General features: G+C 52.0%; 1 protein-coding gene across 1 annotated transcript in view; it reads left to right on the forward strand.

The window, feature by feature from the left end:
* Dscaml1 (DS cell adhesion molecule like 1) overlaps positions 1 to 13,818 on the forward strand; it is a 316,656-nt gene extending 302,838 nt beyond the window's left edge. The window contains 15 exon segments of the mRNA XM_059267747.1: positions 1,175 to 1,198; positions 1,200 to 1,262; positions 1,264 to 1,330; positions 2,924 to 3,041; positions 3,373 to 3,536; positions 3,782 to 3,880; positions 4,795 to 4,983; positions 5,625 to 5,912; positions 7,360 to 7,515; positions 9,772 to 9,802; positions 9,954 to 10,072; positions 10,327 to 10,479; positions 11,374 to 11,568; positions 12,077 to 12,388; positions 12,776 to 13,818. Coding sequence (XP_059123730.1) covers positions 1,175 to 1,198; positions 1,200 to 1,262; positions 1,264 to 1,330; positions 2,924 to 3,041; positions 3,373 to 3,536; positions 3,782 to 3,880; positions 4,795 to 4,983; positions 5,625 to 5,912; positions 7,360 to 7,515; positions 9,772 to 9,802; positions 9,954 to 10,072; positions 10,327 to 10,479; positions 11,374 to 11,568; positions 12,077 to 12,388; positions 12,776 to 13,254 — 2,457 coding nt within the window. The 3' untranslated portion in view covers positions 13,255 to 13,818.
* The last annotated feature ends 247 nt before the right edge of the window (positions 13,819 to 14,065 follow it).

Consider the following 14,065-nt stretch of genomic DNA (forward strand, 5'->3'; position numbering starts at 1 on the left):
TTCTGTACACATCACGAGGGTGACACAAACCTTCTCCCAACATTTCCCTTCAGAGGATCTGAGTCCCAAAAAGGAGGTTCCTTTTCTCCTGTCACAAGTCATCGGAACCCCTCCGCTCTCCCACTGGCCATGGAGAATGTCCTCGGTGACATCCATCTCTCGGACACGTGTGCATCTGCACAGCCATGTGCAAGAGAGCCTGTGTGCAAGATCTCACGACTGCAGAGATAACTAATTACCAGCTCCCTCTGCCTCGGGGCCCCCATCTGTTCCGGGGACTGTTCCCCCTCCTTGGACTTGCGCCCTGATCTCAGAGGGGCTCTGAGTGCCATCCTCTCCCCCATTCCCTGCGGCTGGCCAAAAACATAAAATAAAATGAAAGTCAGCCCCATCCGGCCGACGCCAGGGAAGAGGCTGCCAGGAGGTCTACAAACTAGCGCTTATCAAAAGCGCCTTCTCAAATTCATTTCAATATCTGAGCCTCTGGTTTCCAAGGCAACATAATCTTTTCATCAAAGCAACTGGTAAAACCACTGGGATCTGATATTGTTTTGTTGGCAACTTGTCAAAACTGTCATTTGGTTAAAAAAAAATGTTATAGATTTATGTAACCTACAAATATATATGGTGATCTATACCACTAATAATCGTTAATAAAGTGCTGCCCAGAAAAACTCTCCCTGCTGCCTCTCTACCCCTTCCTGGGAGGGAGAGAGTGTAATTAGGTGGCAGAGCTGGGAGGCGGCTGAGCAGGGGACAGGCTGCGGGGCTGACTGCAGCCATAACAAGGCAGAGGCAGTCAGTCGTTCGGCTTCTCCACAGAAGCTCTCTTTGCACGTGGTTTTTCCTGGGACCCTGAGTCCCTCGTTCTCCTTTCTCTGACTGCCCCTCGTTCACTCAAAACACCCACACCTGTTGGCCAGCAGCCACAGCCGCTACGGCCTATAGAACTCAGGCAGGTAAACCGAGGTTGACCCAGAAATACTGCGGGACTGGCCACCATCAGCTCCCGGGGCTGAACCCAGCACAGATGCTGTCCACTGCCCATTCTCAGGCTGGGAAAGAGCACGCTGGACAGAGTCCTGGCTCCAGCCCGAGGCGCTGAGGACAATGGCAGGCTGGAGGCCAAGGCCTGGCTTCTGTTTCATAGTGTGGCTTCGCCTCCGCCCCACAGGCTCCCAGCGAGTACGAGACGAGTCCCTGAACAGCTCTTCTACAGGATCGCCCACCTGAACCGGGGACAGCAGTACCTGCTGTGGGTGGGCTGCGGTCACCTCTGCAGGCAGGGGGAACAGCAGCGAGAAGGTCACCATCGAGCCTGCTGGCAAGGGTGAGAAGCCTGGGCCTGGGGCAGGGGCCAGGGAGAAACTTCCAGAAGCTCGTTTGCAGAATTCTGGTTCTTCCCAAACAGGGGCTGTGTCCCCTCCCTGCTACCTGTGACTGTGGCTGTGAAGAGCTGGCTACAGGTCTCCCTTCTGCATCCACCAAAAGAACAGGCCTCTGCTGCCCCCTGACTCCGGAGAAGTCATACAACAGGCTACAACCAGGCCCGCTCTCACAGAAACACCTTGGCTAGGTTGCAAACTCTCCCCTGACCTGAGAGAATCTCCTTCAGGCCCAACCCAAAGCAGAACCTTGGTCTTAGTACTCAGCTCCTGGAAGAGGGGCTTCTTGGAGTATGGGGTACACTGATGCTTCTGCGGGGCCTTTGGGACTCCAGAGAGAGCCTCCTGCTGCAACCAGAAACAGCAGGCAGAAGGTTCTTTCTGACAATGCTCTTCTATGTACCAGCAGGCTCTGGGCTAGAACAAGACCTTCCCAGGGCAGGCCTCACCAATCCCTGATCTGGACATGAGGGATGGTCTGTAGGCACTCCCATACTTTTAAAAGAATGACAACTTTGAGGCCCCAACCCAAAACCCAGGATCAGCCACACAGCGGAAGTGTGGGCTGTTCTCTGCCTTGGCCCAGAGGAACTAGCACCAGAGATCTTCAAGTCTCTGGCCTCCTGGGCCCTGCCTCCTGCCCCCATCCCCTCCCCAGCCAACCCCAAGCTCACCTGACTTTCCAGGCTGGGCTCCCAGAACTGGCCTGCCTTGACCTAGCCCCACTCCCTGGGATGGGAGAAGCCCCCCATTGGCCACAGAGACAGAACCAGCAAGCATCCAACTGAGGGTCTGTGGTAAGCCAGGGGCTCACACCTGCAGCCATCAGCCTCTGTCAGCCTTCTATCCAGCTGTGTGGCCTGGCCATCCAAGACAGCTGAGATGTGTTGTGCTGTCCCGTGGAGCTCTGAGTCAGAGCTCCCTGCACACAGCTGTTTCAGCCTCCTCACTTCCCTTCCTCCTTCTCAGGGTACCACCAACCCTGTCTCCAGATTTCACCTTCTTCAGGAGGGAAGGAGCTTAGGGCCTGCCATCTTCCCAGGACAAGGTCCTAGGGCCTGAGCCACCCTTGGCACAAGTCTGACCCCATCCCTGTGGACATCACATACGACACATTCCTGTACATACACAGCTATCTCATGAGGTAGAACACTTGAACACGACTGCACCTCCACCACACTTGATAAACTCTCAGAAGTACATACTCACACACACCTGCACACACAGCCTCTCCTACCCAACTTGCCCTTCTCCTTGTATACCTTGCCCCTTCGAGAACACCATCACCACCTAGATGGCCCGGAATCCTGGGAGGCTTCATCACCCACCATCTCCTCCAGAACCAGCAGACCCCGGGTCCCGTCAGCTCTTCTCCTGAGCCCTGGCACACTGGCCCCATTTTGTCACAGAAACACCTCCACCAGTTTATCCAAAAATCTCCCCTGACTTGCATTATAAATGTGGGGAGCCCTGTGAAAGGGGCTAGGGAAATGTGAGGGGTGAAAAGCACAGTGGTCCTTATGCTCTCCTTCCTGTAGCCCCAGCGAAGATCATCTCATTCGGAGGCACTGTAACAACACCCTGGATGAGGGACGTCCGGCTGCCTTGCAATTCAGTGGGAGACCCAGCCCCAGCTGTGAAGTGGACCAAGGACAGGTATTGGCCCTGGAGGAGTGCGATGGCTCCTGGGAAATGGAAAGCTGTTTGGTCATCTCTGCCCTACGGCAGTCCTACAGGGCATATGACACTATTCATGTGAGTTTACCTTCCCCCCCCCCGCCCCTCCCCCAGTCAATAACCTTCCTGGGTGGGTAAAGAGACAGGGGCTCACTGGAAATCCTTGGGAAGCGCTGAACAAAGGTCCCAAAAAACCCAAGATCCCCTGATAGCCTCCTCCTGCCTCTCTTCTATTTGCCCCCACACTGAGGGGAGGGCCCCGGCACTAGGGAGCGTGTGCCAACACCCATGCCACCTCTTTGTTTGGCAGTGAAGACTCAGCGATCCCCGTGTCCTTGGATGGACACCGGCTCATCCACACGAACGGCACACTGCTGCTTCGCGCTGTGAAGGCCGAGGACTCGGGCTACTACACCTGCACAGCCACCAACACTGGCGGCTTTGATACCATCATCGTCAACCTTCTGGTGCAAGGTGAGACTCGGCAAGGCAGGTGGTTTAAGTGGCAACAGGGACAGGAATGTCATCCTGTTAAAGAGACTGAAGGACCAAGAAAGGCAACCCCCGGGTGTTGGGGAGGCAGACCTTGGGAGAACCAAGGCGGGAGGGATGAGAAGGCATGTGGAAGGGCCAGGGCCTTCCTGTTATGACCCTCTGGACCTCCATCATTGCCACGGGATTAACCTTTGCCGATGAGAGCTGGTAGCTTTTTCTCACAGTTCCCCCGGACCAGCCCCGCCTCACCGTCTCCAAAACCTCGGCCTCTTCCATCACTCTGACCTGGATTCCAGGGGACAATGGGGGCAGCTCCATCAGAGGTAAGGAGGGGTCTGGGTCAGGAGGAGAGGGAATTCTGGAGACCCAGGGCAAGGGAAGGGCCTCACCTATTTCTCATACTTGGTCCCATAATCCCCAGGAAAAATCTGGAGGGCGATTCAGAACAGGAGGTACTCAGGTGCATGGAGAGTACTCCCATCCCCTCCATCTGGGAACGGAGCACATCTAAAGTGCTTTCCTCATGGGGCCTAGGTTCCCCAGTCTTTCAAGGCAGACAAACACAGCATCAGTGCCCCTCAAACAAGATTATGTGTGACTCAGCAGAGATCTTTTAGAATGCAGCTCAGGGTTCTATCGTCTGAGGTGGGGCTAAGAGTGTACTTATTGGTGAAATTATTAAGGCCACTCCACGTAGTTAAAAGGGGGGTTTATTTTGTGGAGTAACTTACAAGTGAAGGGATAGGTAACAAGGTCTGGGAAAGGTGTAGCGCAGTCCGGCTGTGTTCTCTGGAGAACTCTGCTGGGTCTACCTCCAGCGTCCAGGGTCCAGGAACCAAGAGAGCCAGCCCATCTGGATCTCGGGTCTTCAGGGTTCTCTCTCAGCCCCGCCTTGTAGGTGTGACAGTTACAGAAGCCTCCATGGGGATTGGAACTTCCAGATCAAAGCTGGAATGGCTACCCTCTTCATGTACTTCCCGAAAGCTCTTCCCAAATGGGGACACTGCTGGCCACACTCCCTGCCCCTCATAGGACAGTTAGTGTCTTAGGCCCTCCCAGCTCTCTAAATCTAATGCCAGAGCTATGGAGAGACCCAGACTCACCCAGCACTCGGGACAGGAGGCCTCCAGCTTTGCATCTCATTTGCATGTGCATATGACCTCTGCTGGAGTCAAGGCTGGGTTTCGGCTGCCCCGCCCTCCTCCGCTTTGCCCACTCAAGCCGACCCCTCCCGCAGGCTTTGTGCTGCAGTACTCAGTGGATAACAGCGAGGAGTGGAAGGATGTGTTCATCAGCTCCAGCGAGCGCTCCTTCAAGCTAGACAGTCTCAAGTGTGGCACGTGGTACAAGGTGAAGCTGGCAGCCAAGAACAGTGTGGGCTCTGGGCGCATCAGCGAGATCATCGAGGCCAAGACCCACGGGCGGGGTGAGGCCGGGTCGGGGGGGCGGGGGGGGGGGTAGGGGGGTGGCGATGAAGAGCAGGGCCCAGGAGGGAAGTGGGTGGGGTGGCGAGCCCAAAGCAGTGGGCAGAGGATGGCTATCACGGAGAAAGAGGAGACAAGTGTGTAGGGGGCTAGAGGGAGGACACTCAGCCTTGTTCCCATCACTAGAGCATCACCAGGAAAAACTGAGCTGGACTTGGGGGGCGGGTGTAGCTAGCATGCAGGACCACCTAGTTCAGTTCCAGGCACCACATAAACTGTAATCCCAGCACTTGGAGGTGGAAGCAAGAGAATCAGAAAATTCAAGGTCATCTTTGTCTACATAGTCAGAGGCCAGCCTGGGCTACATAAGATTTTGTCAAAATTAATTAATTAATTGATTGATGATTGACTAAAATATCCTACTTCCTTACCTGGAGGGTCAGAGGTTGGCACTCTTCCCTCCTCCCACCTCTCACCCTCACTACTAGGACCCCACTCTAGGGCCTTTCCTCCTCTCACCGCTCCACTCTGGGGGTACCCCTGCTGCAGTCCCAGCTGCCCCCAGGAAAAGCCCTCCCAGATAGATGAAGGGTCTCTTCTTTCTAGGGCTCTCTGACCCCTCTTTCTCCTTCCGGTCCCCCAGAACCCTCCTTCAGCAAAGACCAGCACCTCTTCACCCACATCAACTCCACACACGCTCGGCTTAACCTGCAGGGCTGGAACAATGGGGGCTGTCCTATCACAGCCATTGTCCTGGAGTACCGGCCCAAGGGGACCTGGGCCTGGCAGGGCGTCCGGGCCAACAGCTCCACAGAGGTGTTTCTGACAGAACTTCGAGAGGCCACGTGGTATGAACTCCGCATGAGGGCTTGTAACAGCGCTGGCTGTGGCAACGAGACGGCCCAGTTTGCCACCCTGGACTACGATGGCAGTGAGTTGGAAAGGATGGGATGGCACAGCACCAAGGCTTCTAAAGAGATGGGCAGGGATAAACCCAGGGTAGAAGGCTAAGGAGCGAGGCAGAGAGGCCAGCAGATTGGTAGCAGGTGGGTAAATGGGCAAATCTCCTGGTGGCCAGTCCTGACAGGCAGACCAAAGTCTTTGAAGACGCGGTTTTTATTGCCCATTGCTTCAGGGAGATGGAGAGAGAGAGAGAGGTAAGCCAAGAGAGAACTGAGGCCCTGCCCTCTGAGGGCTCTGCTTGCAGAGTGTATTGGCCAAGATTGACAGCCTGATCTGTAGTAACAAGTAACCAAGAGCCTGGTGGCTCCACCCAGTGAAGATTCTCTTGTTCTGATAAAGTCCTGAAAGTTGGTTGGCTACCACCTTTTAGCTACACCATCTTGAACATGGCCCCTCCCCCAAGAAAAAAGGCACATCAGTTCTTAACTGTCTTGAAGGGGCGTGCACATGTGCATGTATGTCAGGGACCAAACCCAGGGCTTTGCTCTAAGAAAAAAAATCATCACCTCCTTTTCACCCTCTGTTGTTCCAACTAATCATGTGACCCTAAGCTAACTGCAAGGAAGTCTGGGAAATGTAGGCAAGAGCATGAATATTTGGTGAGCACCTAACTGGTATCTACCTCATCGGGATGCTTTACACACCACACTCATGCATGCACGCACACACATTGCATTGGAAAAAAAGAAAGCTGAGCTCTTAGGGGCCAATTGTCACAAGCTAAATTAAGTCCACCTACATACTAAGGAAACAGAACAAAAACAGTCTTCAGGAGATAGGCCCCAACAAGAAAGTCTTCACATGGGAGATGACTCTTAAGTGCAACTTGGAAAACAGGCAAGGATCAAGGATCAGAGTTTTGCAGAGGGTTTTATGGGTGGAGTCTGTCATCACCTTCCTGCGGGCACCCAGGGACAGCAAATGCTGCTAGTGGTGGCAGTAACAGGGACAGAGGGAGGTGTCCTGGGGAGATGAAGGAGTTATCCCCATCAGGAGAAGGGATCGCAGGATCCACCCCCACTCCATGACTTCTCCTGACTGTTCTTCTTGCTTTGTTCCTCCAAAGCCCAGCTAGATGTGGGATGGAATCCCTTCAACACCTGTGGATGCCCTAGGATTACACATTAAACCTGGCCAGGCAGGGAAATAATCCTGAGAGAGGGTCAGGAAAATTCTAGAACAGAACCAGAAAAATTCTAGAACAGAAAGTCATTAATACAACATAAAAGCTGAGTAACTGCTCATGGCTGTCGTGATAAGACTAGAATTTAGGGAAGCAGAGAGGAGACTACAGCTCTGGAGTGGGAGATGGGGGATCAAAGACCAAGGACACCAGAATTCATCAGTAGGTTTTCTCACACGCGGGCCTCTGCCAGCTCATAGCAGCCCCTGATTCTCTTCTCTGCCCCTCTCAGGTACCATTCCACCCATCAAGTCTGCTCAAGGGGAAGGGGATGACGTGAAGAAGCTGTTCACCATCGGCTGCCCCGTCATCCTGGCCACACTGGGGGCGGCATTGCTCTTCGTTGTACGCAAGAAGAGGAAGGAGAAACGTCTGAAGCGGCTCCGAGGTGAGGGGTTTTTCTACCAGCTTTCAGGGATTTGAGGGTGGTAACTCCCATCCATACTGCCACCGTTCAGTGGGCCACAGGACAACCTGGGCAAGAGACCAGAGCCTGTGTCCCCTAAAAGGAAGACCTGCCACTCAAACCTTCTTAAGTCTCCTTAGTCATTCACAGTTTTCTCCTTTTATGGCCCCAGGATTTTGTGCCTACAGCAACAAGGGCTGACATTTGTACAAGTCCACACTGGTAAAGCCATATTGGTTATTAACATATGCAAATAGTTCCATATCATTGGCAAATACATCTCTCTAGGACTCTGTTCAATTCCTGGCCAGGAAGTTTCCATGCGGTGTCAAATGTGAAATATTTTGAATATTGTCTCCTTTCAATACTTAACACCATAGTCTGGCATAAATGAAACTCATGTTTCTTGATTGTCCCAGGGCCTGGTACATTGTCTAGCACCTACTGGTTACTTCATATGTCTGCTCACTCCCTTGAAAAACATTTGAGTGTGATGCAAAGTGGATACTGTTGAAGGGTAGAGATGCAGAGGTAAAGAAGGGGCAAGCCATATACTTATAGAGTTCACTATTTAAAGTGAGAAGCCAGAGGACAAGAATAGCACAGAATTACTAACCTCTCCATGGTATTCGGGACCAGAGGGGATGGAAGAACAGATCGTTCAGTGAATAGCTATGTAAATGAGTGCTTAGATAATTGGATAAATGATTGAATGTTTAAATGGATGATTGACTGTATGGTAGATAGAAAGATGTATAAACACAAGAATGGGTAGATAGATGGTTTGGATACATAAATGGTTGATTGGGTCAGTGGGTGGCAGAATGGGTATTTTGATGGATAACAAGTAACAATTTGATACATGATGCAGCCATCCACACAGTTGGATAAAAAAAAAAATACCTGGATGGTAGGATAATTATATAAATGGTTGAATGGGTAGTTACATAGTGGTATGGCTAGTTGCATGTATAAATGGAAAGATGATTGGCTGTTGAATGCACTGTTGCAGAAATGAGTGCTGTTTGGGTAGACGATTAAATAGTTAGATGGGGGTTGGGAGATATAGATCAGTTGGAAGAGTGCTTCTGTAGCATGCATGTACTCTGGGGTTTCATTCTCACACTACATAAGCTTGGCATGATAGTATATACCAGTAAACCTAGCACTTGGGTGGTTAGGGCAGGAGGATCAGAAATTTAAGATTATCCTCAACTACAAAGGGAGTTCAAGTTTGAGGACAGCCTAGAATTCATGAGTGCCTCAAAAAAAAAAAAAAAGTTGGATACACTGATAGTTGGATCAGTGGATGGATGGGTGGGTGAATGGATAGATGGATGAATATTTTGGTGGCTGTGTGAATGGTTGGGTGGACAGTTAGGTAGATGGATGATTGGGTGTAGGCATACCACTATCTCCACTTGGACAGGTCATTTTTCAGCTTCTGGGCTCCAATACATTAGCTAGACCCTTTGGTTCCCCTTTCCTCCAGTATCATCACCTAAGAGATTCAAGACCCCTTTGAGATACAGCGTGGACTCTCAAATCAATTCATGGACTCTGGGGCACACATGCCTTAGAGCAGTGGCCTCAACCTGTGGATCACAACCCCTTTTGGGGTCACATATAGGATAGACTGCATATCATATATTTACATTACAATTCACAACAGTAGCAAAATTACAGTTATGAAGTAGCAATGAAATAATTTTATGGTTGGGGGTCAATCACCACAGCATGAGGAACTGTATTAAAGGGTCACAGCATCAGGAAGGTTGAGAACCGCTGCCCTAGAGGAAGAAGTCTTTTGGCTGGTGTGAGAGTTAAGTCATCTAGGCCTTCTCACTGACCACCTCTGCCTCATCCAACACTCTCCCCTTTTCCCAATAGACAGCTGAGGATCCTTTACTAATGTCTGTTCCAGCATGCCATGGCATCTTCCTAAATTACAGCTGGTTCATGAAGTAGACAGAGCACTGGTTCAGTAGACAGAGCACTGAAGATGCCTCCTCTCCTTTAGGAAGAGCTCTCTATTGGATGGGGGGAAATCGAAGAAAAGGGAGCCAGATCTAAGCCAACACCAAACTGAGAACAATAAAACTTATCATTGCTGTCTTGTGGGTCTTTGTCTTGCTCCTTCCACTCCTTAGACCATTGCCACTTTAGACAGCGTCCCCACTTCGGTCCTCCTGCCCAAACTCCATTCTCACCCAGCTACCTCTCTCTACTGTTTTGCAGATGCAAAGAGTTTGGCAGAAATGCTGATAAGGTAGGTGTCAATTAGCTGCTTTCTCTTTGCTCCCCTCTCCCTGAACCCCAGCCCCAGCCCCCTGTTCCCCTATATTGGAGCCACCCAAAGAGGTATCTAAGGTCCCTTTGGTCTGAAAAGTCCCTTACCCCAACCTTTTCTTATTCCACAGCAAGAACAATCGAAGCTTTGACACCCCTGTGAAAGGGCCACCCCAGGGTCCACGGCTTCACATCGACATCCCCAGGGTGCAGCTGCTCATTGAGGACAAGGAGGGCATCAAGCAGCTGGGTGAGTGCTCTGTTCTAGGTGTGCTTCCCCAGGCCACAACCCCTGGAGCACAACTGCAAACCCCATGGCCATGCCCAGGGTTCTTGCTGCAGCCCCGCCCGCTCAGCAGCCCTGGAATTCATGACAGCTCTTCTCAAGGGCCAACTGTCCTCTTCTTCCAATGGAGAGAGTGGCTGGCCCCTCTGGCATTCAGCATTGCATAAAGACAAAGAAAAACTTTAGGAGGACTTCAGGTGACTTCTTTCTCCCTCTAGGAGATGACAAGGCCACCATCCCTGTAACAGATGCTGAGTTCAGCCAAGCTGTCAACCCACAGAGCTTCTGTACTGGTGTCTCTTTGCACCATCCAGCCCTCATCCAGAGCACAGGACCCCTCATCGACATGTCCGACATCAGGCCAGGAACCAGTATGCATACATCGTGAAGCGGCGGTCCTATGGGAGTTGGGATAGGGGTGTGGGGGTCACTCAGCATGGGGTAAAGTGGATTTTTAAAAAGAAAGAAAGAAAAAGAAGGCTGGGGAGCTGGATTAGCCAGTAAGGTGCCTCTGCAAGAGCCTGAGGATTTGGTTTGGATCCCCATCTCCCACATAAAAAGGCAGGAACAGAGATACACATCTGTAGTGCCAGCTCTGGGGATGCAGAAGCAAGTACATCCCTAGAGCTCACTACCCAGCCAACCTAGTCAAATTGGCAAGCTCCAGATTCAGCAAGGGATCCTATCTCAGAAGACCAGGCACGTGGATGACAACAGACATCAATCTCTGGCTTCTATACACGAACACATACATGCACACACACGAACACATACGCACACATACATTTTTAGAGAAAGAGAGAGCATACCGTGGAATGGGGTGGAAGAGTAGACAAAGCTCTGGAGTTAAGAGTCTGGAGGCCTTGACTGCAGACATCCTAGTTATAAATGACCTTGGGCAGTGCTAACCTTGTCTCTCTGGCTCTCAGTTTCCTTACTTAGAAATTTGGGGCAAGGGTTGGGTCTTCATGCTCTCCAAGGGCTTTCTGTCACAGTGACTCCAGACACAAGGAAGGGCTACATCGGGGACACAGGGGATGACAGTTAGAAGGCGACAGAACAGAGCATCCCACCCTTTCCCGCGTAGAAGGAAATGCTGGGGAGGGGTGGGGGTCAGGATGCCACCCACTGCTCCCGCACATGTCAGGAAAGCTGCATGGCCAGTGTTCCCCAGTGAGTCTCTGCGACTGCTTCTGCCACTTCCCTTGCTGAGAGCCTAAGTGCCCTCAGGTGGAGGCTGCTATTTCTTGCCTCCCTCTGTGTAGACCCAGTGTCCAGGAAGAACGTGAAATCAGCCCACAGCACCCGGAACCGGTACTCGAGCCAGTGGACCTTGACCAAGGGCCAGGCCTCCACCCCTGCCCGAACCCTCACCTCCGACTGGCGCAATGTGGGTTCCCAGCACGGTGTCACTGTCGCTGAGAGTGACAGCTACAGTGCCAGTCTATCCCAAGACACAGGTGCGCCTAGGGACCTGCCTGCATCCCGCCCATCTTTCCCTGCCCCCCACTCACTGCCCACTCTCTCTCCTCCGATTCCTTTCTAACCAGCCTTGTCTAACATCCACGTCACTTGCCTTCCCAGCTGTCCACTGACTCCCTGTGTGTGTGGGGGGGGGGGGGGGGTCCGTCACTGGACTTTGCTTGGTCAATGATTTGATTTTGATTTCCCTGAAGAATTATTAGGAAAAGAATGGTGCACTGGGCATTTGTTAAAGAAAGAGCTGATATTACAAGGCTTGGTTTTGTTGTTTTTTTTTTTTTAAAGACTGAAAAGGGTTCTGTTCTTTATTAGTCAATGATCTCACTTATGCCACCACTGCCACTCCCCCCAGGGAAAACAGCGTCTTCTAGCCTGGTGCCCTCATGGCCAGGCTTTCAAATGGCTGCTTGAATTAGGGATGGTGCAATTCCCACCCCATAACCTACTCCTCTCCTCTCAACTCCACCCCCCCCTCCACGTCTCCAGACAAAGGACGGAACAGCATGGTGTCTACGGAGAGCGCTTCCTCCACCTATGAGGAGCTTGCCCGGGCCTACGAGCACGCCAAGCTGGAGGAGCAGCTGCAGAACGCCAAGTTTGAAATCACAGAGTGCTTCATCTCGGACAGCTCCTCGGACCAGATGACCACGGGCACCAACGAGAATGCCGACAGCATGACATCCATGAGCACGCCCTCCGAGCCCGGCATCTGCCGCTTCACGGCCTCTCCACCCAAGCCCCAGGATGCTGACCGGGGCAAGAACGTGGCTGTGCCCATCCCTCACCGAGCCAGCAAGAGTGAGTGCTCAGCCCACATCCCCTGCTCTGGCCCCGGCCTCTCAGCATCACAAGCCTATCCAGATCTCATCCTGCCAGCCTACCCTAGTTCCCTGAGAAGAATGCAAGAGCAAAGACTTGAGAACCTCTCAGAACCATGTTCTAGCTCAACTTCTTCATGCTTCTGTGGTTTAAACAAGTCGTTTAAGCTCTCTGACCTTAAGTTTCTATTTGTGTAATTCAAATGATACTATGTCCTTTGCATTTAAAAAAAAAAAATCACATGCATGACTGGCACATGGGAGAGGCTCATTACACAGTGGTCATCCCCTTAATCTGGCGAGGGTGGACAGGGATTGGATGAATGTGTCCCCAGGCTTCTGACTCAGACGGCTTCTGTGATTCCAGGTGACTACTGCAACCTGCCAGTGTACTCCAAGTCGGAGAACTTCTTCCGAAAGGCAGATGGGCGGGAGCCCTGCCCTGTGGTCCCACCCCGAGAGGCCTCCATGAGGAACCTGACTCGAGCCTACCACACCCAGTCCCGGCACCTCACTCTGGACCCTGCCAGCAAGCCCTTGGCCCTCCCCCATCCAGGGGCCCCAGCTGCCACCACCACGGCCACCTTACCTCAGAGGACTCTGGCCATGCCGGCCCCTCCAGCTGGCACGGCACCCCCAGCACCTGGTCCTACCCCCAGTGAGCCTCCTGCTGCCCCTAGTGCTGCTGCCCCTCCGGCCCCCAGCACTGAACCTCCAAGGGCCGGAGGCCCGCACACCAAAATGGGGGGCTCCAGGGACTCGCTACTTGAGATGAACACCCCAGGGGTAGGTCGTTCTCAGAAACAAGGGGCTGGAGCCTACTCCAAATCCTACACCCTGGTGTAGGTGTGCTGACATCAGAAGGGCTGTACCCTGGGACCTCTGCACCTCCAGCCCTCACACACCAACGCGGCTGTTTCCCGAATTATTTATATTAAACTCACAGGCAAAAAAAAAATAATAAAAAAATTAAAAAAAGACGTAAAAAAGAAACCCCCAAGTCATGAACACTTGTACATAGGACTCTTTTGTACAAATGAAACTATTTTCTTCTTCTCCATGAAGCCAGGGCACAAAACAAGTCAAATCCTCCACCCCATGAAATACGTGTGGAGAGATATATACATATATAGGCAGAATGGGACACAGCGACAATCTATATATCTATATATTTCTCTCACCTTCTTTTGAGTCAGAGGCACAAAGACAGCAATTTTTTTCCCCTCCTGTTCACCCCCCTCCCGACTAGGTGATTTTGACAAAGACCAAAATCCCAACTCAGAGACACTGCATGCGATTTTACTGTTCCAAGAAAACCAGGAGTTGCTTCAATTTGCAGATGCTTATGTGTTAATACCTTTTTCTATGAAAAAAGACCCAGCGCCGTGTGCAATAAAGGTTATGTTTCTATGTGGTGGCTTTTTTCCCATCTGGCAAGGGCCAGTGGGGAGGGCAGAGAGGCCTGTGTCCCAGGCCTGGGCTTTGACTCTGCGCTGGAAGCGTTTGTAAGGCTTTCAGTTAGCCAGGGTGCATCCACTGAGCATGCCTTTTGTTCTCAGGTCCGTGCTGGGTTCTAAGAGGCAAGCAGCTCCGTGGCTTTGAGCAAGTGCCTAAACCCCTCTGAGCCAGGCTTCTTGTCTGCAGATGGAAAGTGTGT

The sequence above is a fragment of the Peromyscus eremicus genome, chromosome 7 (genome assembly GCF_949786415.1).
Source record: "Peromyscus eremicus chromosome 7, PerEre_H2_v1, whole genome shotgun sequence".
NCBI lineage: Eukaryota > Metazoa > Chordata > Mammalia > Rodentia > Cricetidae > Peromyscus > Peromyscus eremicus.